Source organism: Anguilla rostrata, chromosome 5, assembly GCF_018555375.3.
Source record: "Anguilla rostrata isolate EN2019 chromosome 5, ASM1855537v3, whole genome shotgun sequence".
NCBI lineage: Eukaryota > Metazoa > Chordata > Actinopteri > Anguilliformes > Anguillidae > Anguilla > Anguilla rostrata.
The window spans coordinates 42,760,158-42,778,421 of record NC_057937.1 but is presented as its reverse complement, the minus strand read 5'-3'; the positions used below and the strand labels follow the sequence as shown (position 1 = coordinate 42,778,421).

Genomic DNA, 18,264 nt, shown 5'->3' with positions numbered 1-18,264 from the left:
TATTCCTTTTATCGCCATCTACTGTTCATTGGAGAGGGGAAGAATGATCATGCAGTGTCTCAACAAAAAAAGTTTTCTGTGTAAAAAAAAGTCAAATTACTGACACAAAGCATACGTTTCCTCTAGTCTTTCAAAAAGAAACCCATAATAACTCAAAAATAGGTCCGCTCTCTCTTCCTGTCACAATTTTGTGTATTGCTTCCAAAACTATGAGGGACACAGGCACCAAACAAACAAATAAACAAAACACGCACTAACTAATGGGCTTCTGAGTGATTCTGTTCTGTTATTGTGCATACATGCTGGAGTTGTAAGGACTGTGACCTGTGTGTGTGTGTGTGTGTGTGTGTGTGTGTGCATGTCCACTGCAATGTCCTTTGGCCGTTTGGAAGAGTGCCAACTACCACACTCTCCTCCGAAGTGTTTTTAGCTTCTGAACCCTTTCACTCTGCACATAAACTGTTGAGCTGTATAGTCATTATGCCAGACAACTATTTTTCATTTGCAGTTGATTCGGTCCGACTGCATAGGCTACATCCTATTGGCCAAAGGAGTTTCACAGAGACATGCCATCTGATCTAAAACCCTCTCTACCTTGGTAGCACTAATGCATGCTCAGGATTCAGTATCAGGCTGTAGGGTGTGTCTACTGACACCTCTCCACAGCCCACAGTTATGATTTTTTTTTTCAATTTAAGACTAAAGTCTACAAAACAATATAATACACTGGGTCAATCCACAAAGGCACATGATTGCTATCTCAGCAAAAATGGTTCCAGTTGGAAATACACTAATAGAGGGATTGGCAAAAGGGAATTTTGGGATACGTGAGGACAACACACAGCCAAACTGTACAAGTGCTTACAATATCACACTAGCTTTATGCTGTGCCCAATGTTGTTATGTACTTATGCAAGAGACTGATAGGAAGGTGCTGTCATTATTGACCAGTCGTTTGTGTCCTTTTACTTGTGATAAAGCTCTTATTCCCATCTTCCCAAGTTCAGAGAAAGGCACAATGTCATAGTACAAGTTACACTGGCTGTGTGTTATACATATTAGTTTAACATCCTGCTCAGCAGAAGTAATTGCCAACCATTTGTTTTCATGTATCTGGTTTACTGCAAATTGTATCAATGCCACAGTGGTGTGAGATGGCCAGCCTAATTATGTAGTGATTTCTTGAAATCAAATGTTATACTTTTTTCGAAAAAAATTAAAAGTTAAAACTTACTATAATTGTTTCTGTTATATTTTAATTGCTAAACAAACCAAATGGCATTATACCAGAATCATTTCACATTTTGACATTCTTTATTGAAAAATCTAGACATTTTATAACCATAACCATTATATTTCATAAAAGAATAATACGCTGATATATACAAAACCTTGTCACAAAACCTTTCTTAAATTATTCGTACTTGTGTTCTTTAAAATGTTCCTATGAAAAACCAAATATTGGATTAATGACACATGTGCAGACCTTTGTTTTTGCGTGTATCCCAGATATATGACGTGATGAATGCTGACTGTAAAATGTAAGCGCAATCTTGTTTGTGTGATCATCATAAGGAAATAGCCATTAACAAATACAGATAAGAAAAAAGGTGAATGCCGAAATGTTCTCGGAAACGTTCTTACACACAGTTTACGCTCAAATGCGATCGCACACGTTTCGTGAATGAGGCCCAATAATCCATACTGGTGTCAAAAAATGTTAAATCCAAAATCTAGTTTTTACTGGCTATAAAGCCTCCTTTTCGCAGGCTGCTGCAAATTCCCGGATTTGACCAGGGTCGTAAACTAACACCAGTTCCACACTGAGCGAAACTGGGAAACAGAACCGTATTCTGGACTGGGAGTACTGTACTGTATTCTATGCAATGAACATTGATTCTATGGCTGAGAGAATGATTTGCCAACCGTCTACGGATTTGCTGACAGGGTATCTGTATCCGCCCACTAACCGGATGTTTGTGACAGAAGGACTGTGGGTTGTCTGAGGAGGGAAAACGAAGGAGACGTGAAACTCAGCTCGGCTTCAACAAAACCGCCAGACTTAAAGAGAAGGCAAGATTCATTTTCGCTCTTTGTTTTCAGCTTTGGTTCCACGTGCGCCTGCGCCCTTTCAGAGTGTATTACAGTTAGGTATACATTTCATTTCTAATGGCGAACAGCTAACGTTAGCTAGCAAAATTGGTGTGGTCGTAGCAGCGAACGAGCGAAGTTAGCTACCTAGCTGACTTACAGTAGCTATGTACCTAACGTTAAACAGTTTAACTGTAGCTTGTATGGTCAGCTAACTAACGTTTAGAAATATTCAAAAATGTGTCAATCAACAGACACATTGTTGACTGAAACACATAGGTCTCTAAACCAAACTAGTAGGATTGATTTGCTAAGGCTAGATATTGCCGTTACCTATTATTTTAGACATATCGAATTTATCTGACAGACACACCCAGTATGAGCAATGGTAGCTGCGATGCCCGGTAGCAGGTATACTTAGCTAACGTTAGTTTAGCTAGCTGACCAGAGGGTATTGACAGCGAAGCTAACTTGGCTAGCTGTGTTCTTCTTTGCACAGCGGCAGCTCCTGCGACTTGCACCGAATGATTTATTTTCTCCAAGTCCATGATGTCACCCTTGCTGTGGCATTCTTGATGTCATGGTTGCTAGATTTCACGATATATGGCTAACTAACTAGCTAGCTCAACATGGTGGCAACTTGCTAACGTTAATAATATTTGATGCGTTATTTTCTAACGATGCATATGCCTTGTATCAATAGCTAAATCAGAAATCTGTTCATTGCATTAAATACTTTCTGAGAAAGTCCTGGTGTAGGAACTAATTGACATTTGTACATAAGCTTAGATAGCATTAGGAATGCTAAGCATTTGTATCTTAGCTAGCATTGGTTCATATAGCGTTAGCGTTACCTACAGCATTTTATGAGCATTTTTAACATGGGTAATTGTACGAATACGGCATACCACATGAATTTATATTGTAGATGAATGAAGTTAGCCAGATGTTTAAAATGTTAACAGTATTGAAGGATCCGAACATAACAAGGACGAACAATGAACCGAGTAGTACGAAGCACATCGAAATATTATGTTGAGTTCTAAGAAGCAGATGTTTATAATCTGTTTGCAGAAATCTGTTTGAACACATGGGACTTTTTGTGAACACCTGCATTTGTTCGCAGGGGAGATAAGCGAATACGTGTTCAATTGATAATTTACCTACTGTATTCTAATGTTGGTATGGAAAACAAATGGTCGCCAACCTGTTACATGTAATGAAGTGTGATCTTAACTAATGTCCAAAGTAGGATTTAGGTGGATGATTTGGCAGATTAGTTATCATACATTGGTACACTACGTTGTTACACAAAGCCACGCTGCTTTTCTTTTTTGTTTTGTTCTGTTCTTGGTAAAGTAAAGGCCACAGCTGCTGATGGACTTGAAGAGTAGGTAATTGCATGGTTTTTGAGTACAGGATTGCAGCATGGATTATGGAGAAACCTTATACAAAAACTCTGTGGCCTCCCTTGTTTGGGTCACATGCAAACCCGTTTCTGCACTGAAGTTAAAATGATGCATGTCAGCATAAATACACTGCAAACTCTTGGAACATTTTTCTCTTAATGAGGTTGTCTTCAGCGGGTTATGCATACACGGGCACGTAGCTTGTTTTCAGCTGTGGTATTTAAGGAAACAAAATGTCGCAGCAGATTGCATCTGAAAAAACAGCAAGGACTTGTTTGCACAGCCAAGCCTATTTCCTGCTCAAGCCTTGAAGCACAGGCAGCAGATTTAGGACAGGCAACACTGCCTCTGAAGATGGTCCTAGCCAGGGTCCATCAAAGGAGCTGCCATTTTTTATTAAGTCTGCTAAACTGACAACCCTTATTTATATGCAATGTTGAAATGTCTGCATTGCCTTAAGGTGCTTGTGGCTCCGGCTTGTCTCCTGATTGGAAGTCACTGCTGCGTTGCTGAACCAGTCAGGCTTTTAGATTTTCAGTCTGTGTAGAGAAAGAAATGGCTCCTTATTTGGGGACAGAAGTCAAGCATTTTACCCATGAATCCTTACGCTGTCCCCACACTGGGAGGCGTGTCCATCCCATTCGACTCCTTCTTAAAAATGTCAGCATATGCTCAAAGTCGGTTAGTCATTGCATTTTATCATACACAGATGACAGTGCTGACCTGTTACTGAATTTTAAACATAATTTTGTCCAGCACAAGTGCTTCAAAATTCAGTTTCAATTGCAGTGACCCAAAATGGGCTTAAAACTATTTTCAGGCGCAAATGAGTCAAACACAAATATGCGAAAGGCCCTGAAAAACTCACCCCATTCAGAAAAAAGTGGTGAGTGAGTCCACTGTTATCTAGTTATTGGATTAGCCTACATATGTGAAGAATTTGTGCAATCTTTTTAAATGCAGCCTTCCAATGATATGATCTTTTTTTTTTTTTCTGTTTGCAGTACTTGCGCTTCTGGTCTACAGTTAAGGTCCATCTTATCAGATCTGTTGAACTTGATACAGTGAACTGGTTTTGCAGAGAACAGGAAAAGGGAGGAAGTTAAGCATGTGACCATCAAGGTTAAAGGTTGTTTCAGCTTGGGGTGTTAACCAAAGTAGATTTGTGCATAATGTGCTACAAAAATGGGTCATGTTCTTGCATGAAACACTGACACATTTGGAGTAGGCACACCATCAGCAAGGTGCAAAATAAGCCTATGTTCATAATGCAATGATATTTTTGTGCATCCGTCCATACTGATCTGCCCTTAGCCTCTCTCAGCTGAGCTGACCATCGGAAGCTGTGGACTGATCTGTGGTATGGTAATCACGGCTTCTCAGAATGAACTCCGTTCAGATAATAAGACATCACTTTTAGTTCCTCACTGCGAGGTGCAGTTTAGACCACAGCACATGTTCAAATGACGTGTGAAGCTTTTCACTACATAAGCTTCACGTTTGCAGAAACTGCGCATATCTCTTCTCATAGTAGATGAAAAACACATGCTCGTGTCCTGGATCCCTTAAGCAAATGCCCTTTCGAAGTAAGTGTGCGTTTAATTGTTGCCCGTTTTTTGGTGGTTGTGTTTAATCCTTCTCCCTGTAACAGGAGGTGTGTGTTTTTGACAGGGGTGTACTGAGCACCTGACACGGCCGTTGTCGCCGGCTGCTGCAGAGAAGGCGTCCATGCCATGGCTTCGGAACTGCTCGTTGATTTTCAGGAGGACCTCGCGGGAGAGGACACCCCCAATAATGCTCTGGACCAGCTGAAGCTGTCCCCCATGGAGGACAGGAAATGTCTGGCGGATGAAATGGACAGCCTGAGCAAGTCCGGTAAGTGCCCTGACACTTGCCTGCGTGTCCACTACGCCATTTGCATTCGTTCATTTCACAGAGCGGCCTAAAAATAGTACATATACTAGTACTAGTACAGAACACCAGTGTAGAGACAGAAATGCCTGCAGTACTATCAACACAAATGGGCATTTTACAAAATAAAGCGCACCATTATAACATTACAAAGGGCATTGTAATGAAAAAGGTAAAAATAAGACATTTAAAAGGAGAAGTAAAGAGAGGACATTGGCCTGAGAACATACTTCTGGGATTTCCACGTCTCTTTAAGTGTGAGAATTGAGATTATGGGATATCTAGTCTGTGTTGACTGTTTGGTAGATAAATTCTGCATCCTCAACCTCAACCACTTGAGTGGAACAGGTGTTGCTACGTTTCACAGCCATGCACGGTGGCTTTTACACGCAAAGTTGAACAAAATATTTTCTGTAACTGAGATGTAGCTGCGCTGAGAGTGTTACCAATGTGTCTGTAGTAGGAATTTGTATATTTCAGGTAATTTAACTATGCTGGGACACAGTTGGTTTAATCCTGTCAGGAGTAGGGTGTACTCAAGGGTACCTGGGTCACCCTTGTATATGTGTCCTCTGGCTTCTGGCCAATTAAAGGTGAGCTGTTGTCTGTGAGAGAGGTAGTGTAGCATGTGTGTGGTTTGTATTGTAGAGAGGAGTCATTGACTCATGTCATGGGTGCCTGTATTAAAGGAGCACAAAAGCTATGGTGCTATTTTATGTACTTCTATGTCTGCTAATATTTTTTATATTGTGTTGTGTATTTGGACCTTTCAGAATCAGGTGAAACATGTAGACTGCACTTTTGGCCCTTCCTAACTGAAAGGAGAAATGAAAGTGTGGATGTTCGAACATTCCACATAAGGTTCTCTGACAAATGAGATGTAAGGGTTTCTCGGAGTGACCAGCCTTCCCATCATACTGCACGCCAGTCCGGCTGCGGACGTTGTTATTCGTGGTCCGCGGTGCTAGGATAGCATTAGCTAACTTGGGCCTTCTGTAATGTTTGTGTAGGTCGCTGTTCCCGCCCTCTGATTCGGTAAGCAGTCCTGTTAACTGCGGCTCTGGCGTAGAGCGCCGTTCTCCAGTGCGATCATTCGCCGCGCTCGTACGGGGTGAAACAAGGCTGATTATGCACCCCACGTTTAATGGGCAGCGAAGGCAAGAGTAAAGGTTCCGGTTCAGTACCGTTTGAATCAGTCTCTAACACGGGGGCTGGGAGGCGAATGGGGGGGTCGGGGGGTGACATCATCGGAACTCAGCTAGTCTTGCTGAATTAACCTCGTCTTGAAGCAGCCGCAGCGCTATGTAACGGGAGCGTGATAATGGGCCGTCTCATTAAGAGACGAGGAGGAGATTAATTGAATCGGAGACCAGAACAAATGAAGTGCGCCGAGCTGTCTCTGCCCTTAGGTTGCTCCTCGTATGTGTCTAATGCAAGGAGAAGGCCCCTGCATGCATTTACTCCGCGCGGCTCCTGCTCGCAGATTGGTGTTGACAGAAGCTTGGCTCGCTGCAGCTTGCTGGGAGTTGTATTCCAAGGCCATAGGTCAGAGCCAGGAGTCCTTCTGATTCCTATTCTTTTTTATCAGCTCTGTGGAGATTGTGCCCTGTGTACATTACGCCTATTCTATATCTGTTTCCAAATATAAAGCTTTGAGTACTGTTTTAAACTAATATTTGCTGTTCTTTCAAGCCAGATGGTTTATTGTCTGGGTGGACATGTTGCAATAAGACAACAGAATGTATTTGAGCCAATATCGCACATGAGGTATAAGCCTACTGTGTTCTATACCATTTCTGATTTCCAAAAACTTTGATCCTCACAGACACAGACATCCCCAGTCAGCTCGGGGAAGGGCCCTACCCAAAACCGCTTGAGACGTATGAAGATATTGCCAGGCACCAAATCGTCGAGGTGGCAGGTAAGGTCTTCATCATATGAAATGTTTTTCTTTTGTCAGAACATATCCAAGTCTTACCATCTGATCATTTACCAGGCTAAGTTCAGCGGAGGATAGGCTGAGCTGAGCTTAAGCCCTTTCTTGCCTTCTCTTGGGAGATGAATTGGTGGTTTGATTTAACTGCATTGCTATAGGCCTCCTGAACTATTAAATGAGTTAAATTCCATACCTGCATGGAAATCAAGGGCAAGTTATGCCGTTGGCTGTTCTAAAAAAAAAAAAAGGGGGCAAGGAGGAACGTTTTGTTCTGTCACCGTCCCAAACAAGCGGTCAGTAGATTTCCCAGTGGCCTGCTTAATTTCACACCCCATCATTATTTGGGGAGAACGTCGCCGGGAATGTATGTAGAATTTATTCATGACAAGGATTGCTTTTCTAGGAACATATTTGAATGCTGATATAAACCATGATGAATTTATCAACCTAAAGGCTTGTTTATATCAAACAGAACCGTGGAAAATGAAACGATGTCTCAAATTTCATTTGTACAGTATGTACGTAGAGCTGAGTACTCCTGTAAGTGCGAGTAGTTTTCTGTTTTTGCCAGGATTAATTTTGTAATGATTCAGTCCTTTCCAAGTGTAGAAATACTTCACCTGCTTCTAAAGTTTATGTTCTTTCTTCTTCTGTTTAGCATGGCTGCATGCTAAGAATATGTTATACACATGTGAAGATAAGGATAACTTAAAATTGAAAGAAATTATTTTAATCTCAGATGGAGATTAAACCAAAATAGGGGTGTTCACTTTATTTTCTGTAATATTAATTAGTTATTAGCATTTGCAAACCTAAAAATGAAAGCTGATAGAACTTGTCATTGATACAGATCTATGCCTGATACAAATTGTGATACAATCTGAGAATAAATTGGGAGTTTTGGACCAGAATTGTGCTATCGGGTTAATTTGTTCATTGGAGTAACTGAGTGCTTTGAAGCTAACAATTACATCTACATATTAATTGCTAATACTCTCATGTCAGGTGAGATTGCTTTAAGAAAACAGGACTGCAAGGGATTGAAATCTTGGATGAATTTTTAGGGGAAGTCATTTGATAAATGTAGTTGACTTGAAATTTTATTCAGTAGTTTTGCAGCGTAACATTTTGGAGCCACAGTGTGAACTGTTTATATTTTCATACTGCAACACAGCTTTTCAGGGCCACGTGAAATGTTTATGTTGTAGTACAGCTCCACAGAATTTAAGAGACTACAATATGAAACAGTAATGGTGTGCTACTCCTGTACAGGCATTCAGGAACTACAGCATGAAACGTGCGTTCTGTAAAACCGCTACGCATCATTCCAGAGCCGCGGTATGCACTGTTTGAAGGATGATTCCGCTGCGTGGAATCTCAGGGACACAGCGTGAAGTGTTTGTTCTGTAAAACTGTTACACTACATTTGGCAGCTGATGAACATTAACTTCCCGGGGGGAGCGTTAAGCTGAATCCCATTACGCATATATTGTTTACATTATTTATCGGCATCGCAGATGCTCTTATGGAGATCGAATTACCCAGCTGACATTTTGAACATTACTTATTTATACCCCTGGATACGGGCTGAAGCAGCAAAGGTCGTGTGAGGTTACCGTAATCAAGGGCACAACAGCCCTGCTGCAGCCTGGATTCAAACTCTCAGCCTCTCCAAACCACCCAGAAATCTCACGTCTCATGAGGTAAAGCCATTACCGCGGTGTTGGAGTTCCCTCTCGTTGTTATCCGTGGCTTCGCCGGCGGTGTTCTTTACCCACAATGCCTTGACGTGGCACTCCTTTCCCCTGTGGCGTCTAGGTGACGACAACTTCGGCAGGAAGGTGATCGTGTTTAATGCCTGTCGCATGCCCCCGCAGCACGAGCTGAACCACAGACATCTTCTCTTGTGAGTGCCTGCTTTTCAGTTTGCCACGGTCAGCAGTTCCTGGGTGATTCCCCACGCCTGCTTTGCTCTTATCCCTGACCGCATTAAGACTTAGGAGTGAGAGGTTCAGCTCAGCAGTGTCACAGTTATCTGCAGTTAGCACTTGTTATGACTTCTATTATTTACTGAATTGACAGAATTATTATTTTTTACAGTACTGCACTCAGCGTGGATCTTGCGCGTCGCATATTAATTTACAAAATTGAATGCCAGCGTTAATGCTCATATTGCTAGACTTTTAAAAAATGTGAGCGCAAATATCTTAACAGAACTTTGCAGTGGCACATTATCTTTAAAATCTTAAAATGGTACGAGACTTGAATGGTATTCATAGAACAATGTAATGCATTCATAACTACTTTTGCGGAAAAGGAAGTGTTTTTAGGTGAAGGTCAGCTTTAATCCTGACGTAGAGTTTTGCCTGTGGAATGTTAAGTAATGGAATGTGATGGATTCACTTTTGAATGGTTTGTGTTCTGGGGTGCTGTGGAGGGGGTTAATAAAGGTTTTAAATGCATGTGTTCAAATAGCTGTTCACTATTAGTCGTCAGTTATTTAGATGCTATGTGTAGAAATTTAACAAAGTATAGAGCTCATCTTTGGAATATTGTAGTATTTGAAGTTAGCAATTGTGATCATTTTGTACACTGTCAGGTACCTGAAACAAACCCTGGACCAGTATGTGGAGAGTGATTACACCCTGATCTATTTCCACCATGGCCTCACCAGCAGGAACAAGCCCTCTTTCACCTGGCTTAGAGAGGCCTACCGAGAGTTTGACAGAAAGTGAGTCTGTGCACATCGCTTTCTGTGGTGTCCCTTCACTGAAATAATGCTCTGACTTTCCAGCACTATCTGTGGTACCAGGTTGTCAAACCCCATATACGTCACATAAAAAGTTGCTTCTGTTGCCAGAACTTTCATTTTCTACAGCTTTATTAGTGACCAAATCATGAAGGACCGCAGATTGTGCTGTGTCCCTAATTCTGAGGAAGTATGTGCTTTCTGTTTGGAGGATGCGCTGAAAAGACTTGGAAAGATATTGGTAGATGGGATGCCTTCCAGTTAAAACTGATTCAATCACAAGAAATAGACTGGATTTAAGACAGCCTTATCCTCTTGGGCAGTATCTTTACAAAAATGGAAAATCCAATATTTTATTACAGCTTTTTTTCAATATCTCAAATCAGGATTCTTTTTCAGCACCATGGGATGATATTTATAGGTTTAAATCAAAGTGGAAAACAATGACGGTCTGTTACAGAGTATATTTCATATGTATTACTACAGCATTTGTAAGCTCACACAAAATTGAGACCCTTCTTGTTCAGCAGCGCCATATTTACTAGCGGTTACCCGTCATCTAATGTTCCTGTCCAGCTCCATCATCTAATATTCCTCTCTGACCGCAGTGCTCTCTGTTGCTTGCAGATATAAGAAGAACATCAAGGCTCTGTACATTGTGCACCCCACCATGTTCATCAGGACAATGCTCATTCTCTTCAAACCACTCATCAGGTAAATGACCAAACGGAGACCTTTAAGCTGTCGGTTACAGGTATCTGTTATCAGAATACAGATGGATGAAGCGGTTTTTATCATCACGTGCAATCATTTTGTGAGATGACTCACATTTCGCTTTATTTGGCCAGGACAATGGGTCTGAAATGACTGTTTGAAAAGCCTGACGTGTCTTTAAAATTAGGAACAAAGAACAGTGGCGTAAGTGCATGGGGTTAAGATTACTAGAAGCATTACTTGGTGCACTGGGAATTTGAATAGGGTATGATTTCCAAACAGTGTAGTTTGAACATGGTACAGCAGTAACTCAGTGTGTGTACTATTTGCACCGGTTCAGATTGAGAACCACTTAATCTTAAATTTAAGTACAGAAAACTATCATGCTTGAAATGTGTATTGACACAAACTTTCAGTGGTTGTCTGCACCTGTTTGTTTGAGCAAAGCAATGTAATATCTGACTACATGTTTCTCATTCTGAAAATTTGTTCACAAATGCCACATAGCTTTCCTGTGGACTAGTGGTGTGAGAACTTCAACCACTGGTCTATTATGTAAAAGGCTGTTTTGTTTCATTTCTTTTGATGAATTCATTTAGAAAAGTCCTGGAATTGCATGTTAACCTAGCAAATGATGAGTAGGAGGTGGATAATCGACCATTGTCAGGTAACGATTGTAAAAATACATTTTCTCCTCAGCTTTAAGTTTGGACAAAAGATAAATTACATCAACTACCTGAGTGAGCTGGAGGACATTATGAAGTGTAAACAGCTGGTGATTCCCACGCGAGTCAGAGAGTAAGGATTTCGCCTCACAAACTCATTTATAAGCATCATTTTTTTACCACTTCTAAATGCACTACAAACTGTTGCTGAGTGGCTCATTTGAACAATGTTTAGTATTAAAACTATGTCATTTTATAAAGCCAATATAGGCTTTAAGGTCTGGGTTTTATGCCTGGTGATGAAACAGTGAATTGTTGTTGATGTCAGCTGTGGTCTGTGGTTGGGGCAGGTCATTCACCTTACTGTAAGTCTTTGGTGAACCTGGTTTCAGTGGCTGGGTTTGAGGTGAGGTAATCAGAGTTAGTTTCTCTTCCCCTCTTTCTCCTCAGCTACGATGAGAAGATCAAGGCTTCGCTGAAGCCCTCTCCTGAGGTGCCCGGTGTCCGCCCTCCCAGCCCCCCGCTGCCCCACCAGCAGTTTGGCGTTGCCCTGTCTGTGTGGGTACCTGCACTTCCCTTTCACGTTTTCCTGACTTCCACCCACAGCCGACAACCGCTTTTTTCATTCTATTGAATTTTCAGTGCTAGTTCTGCCTCTGTTTTGCCACAGTGGCACACACATGCCCTGCAGCTAATGTAAATTCACACCTCCGATGCACTCGCCTACGAAACTGACTGTTCTACACCCTGGAGTCTGTACAGTACAGGAAGGGAGCTGTTGCTGATTGGAGGAGAGACGCGTCTCCCATATATAGGTGTCCGTTCTGGATTCAGTTCCCCTCCCCCACGAACAGTTCATCTGGATTTCACTGATGGCTTACCTTCCTCAAACTGAAAACAGAAGGAAAAAAATAATGATGGCAATTCATATTAAGTTAAAATTCAGGACGGTCGAAGCTATTCGAATCTAGGCCACAGATTGCTGATTATAAATTGGGCAAGAATGCTGCTGCTGCATTAGCAAGTTCAAAATCAAATCTTGTATCAATTCATCATAATGAAGTATGTATTTTTAAGAAATCATATTCTAGTATTTATACAACTGTATATGTGTAGATTCATCTTTTCCTGATTTTAAGATTGCCTGTGTTTTTTTTCTTGTGGAAAGGTTAAAAGCAAGAAGTGCTGACAATGATAGTGTTCCCATGGTGATGAGAGAGACAATCAGCTTCCTAAAAGAACACGGTGAGTTAAATCTTAGACTTCATGACCAGTGGTGTTGCTTTTATTTCCTTGGATCATCCTCTACCATATACAGTGTGTGCTTTGGTTCCCAGGTTCAAAGTACTCTTTGATATGGGCCTTTTTTATTATTTATCAATAAACAGTTCTAAATCTGTATGAATATTTGACGGAGCCTTCCAATAGCAGCAGCTAGCAGTACACCGTTGTTTCAGATGCCCTCAAATTGCTATCTCCCCCCGTCCAGTCCCCCTCTCCCTACCCCGCCCCCGCCTTACTCCTGGCCACTTTTGTCCCACTTATCAGTACCCATCACTTGGACCATACAGTGTGTCACCCTTTCAGTTTTGGCGACTTGCAGCTGTCCAAATGAATCCTGGGATATCGCAGTGACCCGGACCTCTGTCCTCTCCCCCTCTCTTCATAATTCAGAGTCTCATATGCTGTTATGGCAGAATTTTCATGGGAGGTTGTTTTTTTTTGTTTTGTTTTTTTTACCCTCAAAAGTGAAATGTCAGGGAAATGCCATGGCAACCGGGCTAATTTAGCCCAGTGTTGCGTGAAGCTCAGTCACCGAGTGGAAGAGTGATCCTGACAGGCTAGCCGTACCGTCCTCCCCCTCTTCTCCTAACGACGCCCTCCTCCTTCTGTCAGGTCTGGAAACAGAGGGCATATTCCGCAGGTCAGCCAACGTGAACCTTGTCAAGAGTATTCAGCACAAATACAACTCAGGTGGGTGCCAGGCACAGGATAAAAGATATAGCATAAAGCTACAAAAGGAAAAACCAGGAAAAAAAAATCAGGAATAAAATGTTTTTGTGAAATCGGATGTATTCTCTTTTTATTATAAATTCTTCTTGAAAATCTGATGTTTTCTCATCTTATTAATACTTCTCTGTGAGAATGTTCACATTAGCTGCACATCTTTACACGTTTGGACATGGATTCAGGCATGCAGATTTTATTGAACGTAGCAGTGGCTCTAACCTGGCCTGGTTTAGCCGCTGAGCTCCAACACTGTCCGGTTCAGCTATCTGGGATATAACGCACTTTGGCTCGCTTGTGTACTCCAGGGGAGAGGGTGAACTTCTCAGAGCAGGGAGACGTCCACCTCGCTGCCATAATTCTGAAGAAGTTTCTGAGGGAGCTTCCAGAGCCGATCCTCACATACAGGCTGTATAACGGCATCGTCAATTTCCACAGTGAGTCTACGGCAGCTCTCCGCCACCAGCCGCAGTCACACTGTCTGTTTCACAGGGGCAACAGGGCCATGTAGTTTTTTGAAGTACATTATGCCAGTACATTATGCTTGACTCCTCGTTCAAGCAGGCCACCGAATTGAATTTTGACAGTTAATTCACAAAAACATTAAAGTCACCAAGGGGCAAAAAATATGTCCATTTAAATTCAGGTAGTTCCCTATTCAATAAATAGGGAAATGATAGAATAGAAAAAATATTTTTCTGTTGAATTCAATTCCCTGACCTGAAATGGAGTTGACCCCACCCATGGCTGGGATAAATGTAATGGGAGTAATATCCATGTGGTTTTGAAGCTTCAAAGAGGCTTCAGCACTCTATAAAGTTTTTGTTTCGTGATCTGCAGATGTCGAGAGCAGTTCCCAGGTCAGGGAAATCCAGGACATGTTGAAGACGCTACCAGAGGAGAACTACAGCTCTCTAAAGTTTCTCATCCAGTTCCTTGTGCAGGTATGGGCCCGGCGTCTACCATCTTCCAGGTGCAAGCTTAGCAGGGGCATTAAGGAGGTCCTTTTTTGTAAAGCAAAAGTGAGCTTCGCTGTGTCTTCCTGTCAGGTACTCTGACAAATTTCAACCGGTTTAAAAGCACGTTGCCTTTCCCGTCATGTCCACTGTCTGCAGGTGTCCGGTCAGTGTGAGGTAAACAAGATGAACAACAACAACCTAGCGGTAGTGTTCGGCCCCAACCTGCTCTGGGGTCGGGACGCCGCCATGACCCTGAGCGCCATCGGGCCCATCAACAACTACACCAGGACCCTGCTGGACCAGCACGCTGACATCTTCAGCCCCTGAACACACCCCTGCCCGGGCCTTCTGTTCGGCACCGTCCAATCAGACCATTCCCTCTTTGGTTCTTCTGTTTCACATTCTGCCCTGTTACTTCACACCGGCCCCATGTAACTAGTTCTATGAAACACAAAGAGAGCGTTGTAATCGAAGCTTAGGACACATAATGAGACGAGGTGGGGTTGGGTATCGGAAAAGTAGTTCAATCATAAAAGCGGGAAGCCGGCTTCCTGCTCCAAGTACCTGCACTTCTCTGACACCTCTGGCGAAAAGGTACGTGTGAAAACATTTAGTACTTTTGTCCTTTCGGGAAAATTAAAATCAAAGGCAGTCAAATATGCCTTTTGCCTCCACAATAAGAAACACACCACAGGTGCACAAATGCGCACAAAAACACTTGCTGTAGTTTTTGTAAACATGGATAAAAGAAGTTTCGGACTTACTAATTTACTCATCTAAACTAGCTTGCTTTGAAAAACATTTTCTTTTTTTCAGTTTTTAATTTGTGTCACACAGTACTACACATCACTGAACTTACGACTAATATTGCTTAATTACAGATTTTGGTTATTCTCTCTTCACTGTGATTTTGATATTGAGCTAACAGTCTGAAGATATTTAAAATGCAGTTTTTATCAGTATTCTAAAACCACAGGTATGTTATCAATTCTCCTGAACTCTGGTTCTAGCTAATCTAAATTTTTGACATTTTGAATTAATTTGAAAAAAGAAAAAACGATGTCTAAGCATTTTAAAAAACTGTGGGGAATGCATTGTTGCGGTGGGCTGTGCACATAAAGTAAAAGCTAATTATGGGAACTCAGACTTTCATAAGGTTAAGTCAGCTCTGAATCCTTTAAGTGTGTGTTATGTTTTTTTTAAGCATACTGTGTGTACAAGCATATATTTTATGCAAAATTGCCCTGTAATAATCCCAGTTTGAAAATCAGTTGATTATAATCCAAACAAAATTCCTTTAAGGAAAGTCCAGCATTAACTGATTTTATAACTCAAATTTTTCTAACATAAAGAGGTGCAACAGCACAAGAAGTGCTTTTTCTCTTTCCGTTTCATCCCGTCCTTGATTTGCCTTCTCCACACACAATGTCGTAATTGCCCCAAATCTAAAATGTAACAATAGTGAAATTAAAAATTAATTTAAATGCTCATCACAAGGTGCATTACACTAAACAGTTGGAGTCGTGTCAATTTTATCAGTGAATAAAACAGAAACCATTTATATAGAACCTACTAACAAGACCTTTGAAGTACCTAAGCTCTGGAATTCTTTCCAAAGTGAATGTGGCATCTCTCACACAATGCGTGCTAGCATAACCTGCTAGCCTATCGTGTCTTTGAAGTGCCGCATTCAGGGGAGCTGAAATCATCTTCAGATATCAGTCCTGTTTCTCTTTCTGAGAACTACAGTTCAGTGTAATACATTCCCTGTACTTGACTGTCCCGTAGGTGACCTCCTCTACAACAGAATATATCTTTACTGTGCCCTGTATATTGACAAAATATTTTTGAGTCCTTGTCTGATTGTATACTTGTGAGGTGAGGTTTCGAGTTTGTTTCACCGTTTGTGTGTTAGTTATACTTCCTACCCAGACCGTTTGTTTTCTTGAGGTCATCGCCACAGCATAGTTTGAAAAAGGGGTTCAGAGTGGCCTCTCTAGGTAAACGTGGAGCAGACCCAACCAAAGAAAAAGGGATGCTCTGAAAATGGCTGAAATATTTTTCTATAGTAAATTAACTTATAGTTAAGACAGCCACAACCCGTTACTGGCCTCTTTACTAATGGTTTTTTATATGCTGTGTTGCTGCACCCTTTTTTTGCCAAAATATTGAGGGTGAATCTGTGCTTTTTAATCTTGATTATTTCAGTATGACTTTGATAGTGTCTGTTGAAACTACCAATATTTTAGGGTTGAGTGAGTGAGGCTAGTATAAATTACAAGGTACATTGTCTTTTTTCCTGTTGTACTTGAAAGTATGACACCTGATTTTGCATCTTATAAAGATATCCGTTTTTTTAATGTGGGTATGGAAAACCTTTCTAGTAATGTCATAGCATTCCAGTAATTGAAATTCAGATGTGGCTTACTAGAAACTGTTTCAATTCCAAAGTGTCTTGTGTGCCTTATTTCACTACACAGGCAAGTAGAGTAACAGTCAGTCCTTATCTTGGTCTGGTACTCATGATAATCATCATGCCATCTCCTTGCTTTTACTTCAGTACTCATTTTATATTTATCTGTCTTGGTGAGTGGTTATTGTTTTCCTGGTTTCCATGATAAAAATGAGATGCTCGTGTATGCTTTTCTTTTTTTAGAGATGGTGATTTTTTTTGTTTCATTCTTGCTGGTTATGTTACTGAAAACTTATTTTTCCAAGTCTTATTTTTTATATTATTTGTGGTCAATAAACGTAATTGAACTGTACAGAGTGATGCTGGTTTATTGGTGTGTATATGCAGTTTTGTGAGGGTCAGTAATGCATAGGATTTTCTGTTTGCACGTTATCCACTCTTCCCTTCAGGACACTGATGCTCAGCCATAATGAAGGAAAATCCAGTTAACAGCAAAATTTATTTTGGTTTGAATTTTTACTTGTAGTGATTAAAGAAAAATGTTGGATTGGCAATATTGCACAGCAGTAGCCATGTTACCCTACTGGAAGAAAACTGGAACACGGGAGATGAACGTAAACCATAAAAACCTAGTGGGTTTTTCTATTCTTCTGCTTTTCCTTTCACATTTCACAATCAGAGAAGACCGAAAGGTATCACATTTCCAGAACTTGAAAATTTCTATGCAAGATGGCAGGGTTTATCAGCCCAGACAGCACAGAAGTACTGTATACACATTATGCATGTCTGCACTTCAAATCTATTGAGGTGTGAGGCCTTGTATCGACGGTCTGTCCTGGTGTTTGCTGGCAAAAATAATGTGCTCATAGCTTGCTTAAATCAGAATCCCAACTGCCGCTTGCCAGAAAGGTCACAATGATCCATTGTGCTTTATCGACCACTCTCATCTAACCCCCACTGTGGCAGTTTAAAAAGTCTGCCTGTTTACACAAAAGTGCTCTTGCGATTCTGACCAAGAAGCTATGTTTTTAATCTTTTAAGACTGCACAGCACTGGAATGAAGACTTCATAAATCAGGCAGTGGAGGAGTTTATGCCTACAGCGAGTGAACTTTCAAATAACATTTAAGATTTTAATAAGATACCGGCACACATCTCAGCCATTGGTTAAATCAAAGATTGCATGCTCAAAACACTCCATATCAATCTAGGAGCACGTATATCTCCAAAACACAGCTCTCAGACTGTCATTTTTATGAAAGGCTGTCCATCATGTTTTTAAATAGACGCCTCCATCTTTCATCTGATTGGCTGTGCCTGGAGGTGGGCACACTGCTTCGCCCACAGCCTTGGTCACAGTTTACTAGTATGAGCAGCAGGGGAGAGACTCCACAGTTCTGGCTTAGTTCAC

General features: G+C 41.3%; 1 protein-coding gene across 2 annotated transcripts; it reads left to right on the top strand.

Annotated features, from left to right (window-relative positions):
* Positions 1 to 1,960: 1,960 nt before the first annotated feature.
* On the top strand, positions 1,961 to 17,206 carry arhgap1 (Rho GTPase activating protein 1). 2 transcript variants are annotated; one of them, XM_064336324.1, is made up of 13 exons: positions 1,961 to 2,073; positions 5,172 to 5,375; positions 7,237 to 7,332; positions 9,166 to 9,253; positions 9,947 to 10,078; positions 10,724 to 10,810; positions 11,510 to 11,608; positions 11,926 to 12,033; positions 12,644 to 12,720; positions 13,372 to 13,449; positions 13,791 to 13,919; positions 14,323 to 14,426; positions 14,598 to 17,206. In XM_064336324.1, exons 2-13 carry the CDS (start codon positions 5,234 to 5,236, stop codon positions 14,766 to 14,768), a joined length of 1,311 nt encoding a protein of 436 aa, XP_064192394.1. In that variant the 5' UTR covers positions 1,961 to 2,073; positions 5,172 to 5,233; the 3' UTR covers positions 14,769 to 17,206. The 2 variants fall into 2 exon arrangements, with proteins under 2 accessions (XP_064192394.1, XP_064192395.1); XM_064336325.1 differs by lacking the exon at positions 1,961 to 2,073 and adding an exon at positions 3,946 to 5,086.
* The last annotated feature ends 1,058 nt before the right edge of the window (positions 17,207 to 18,264 follow it).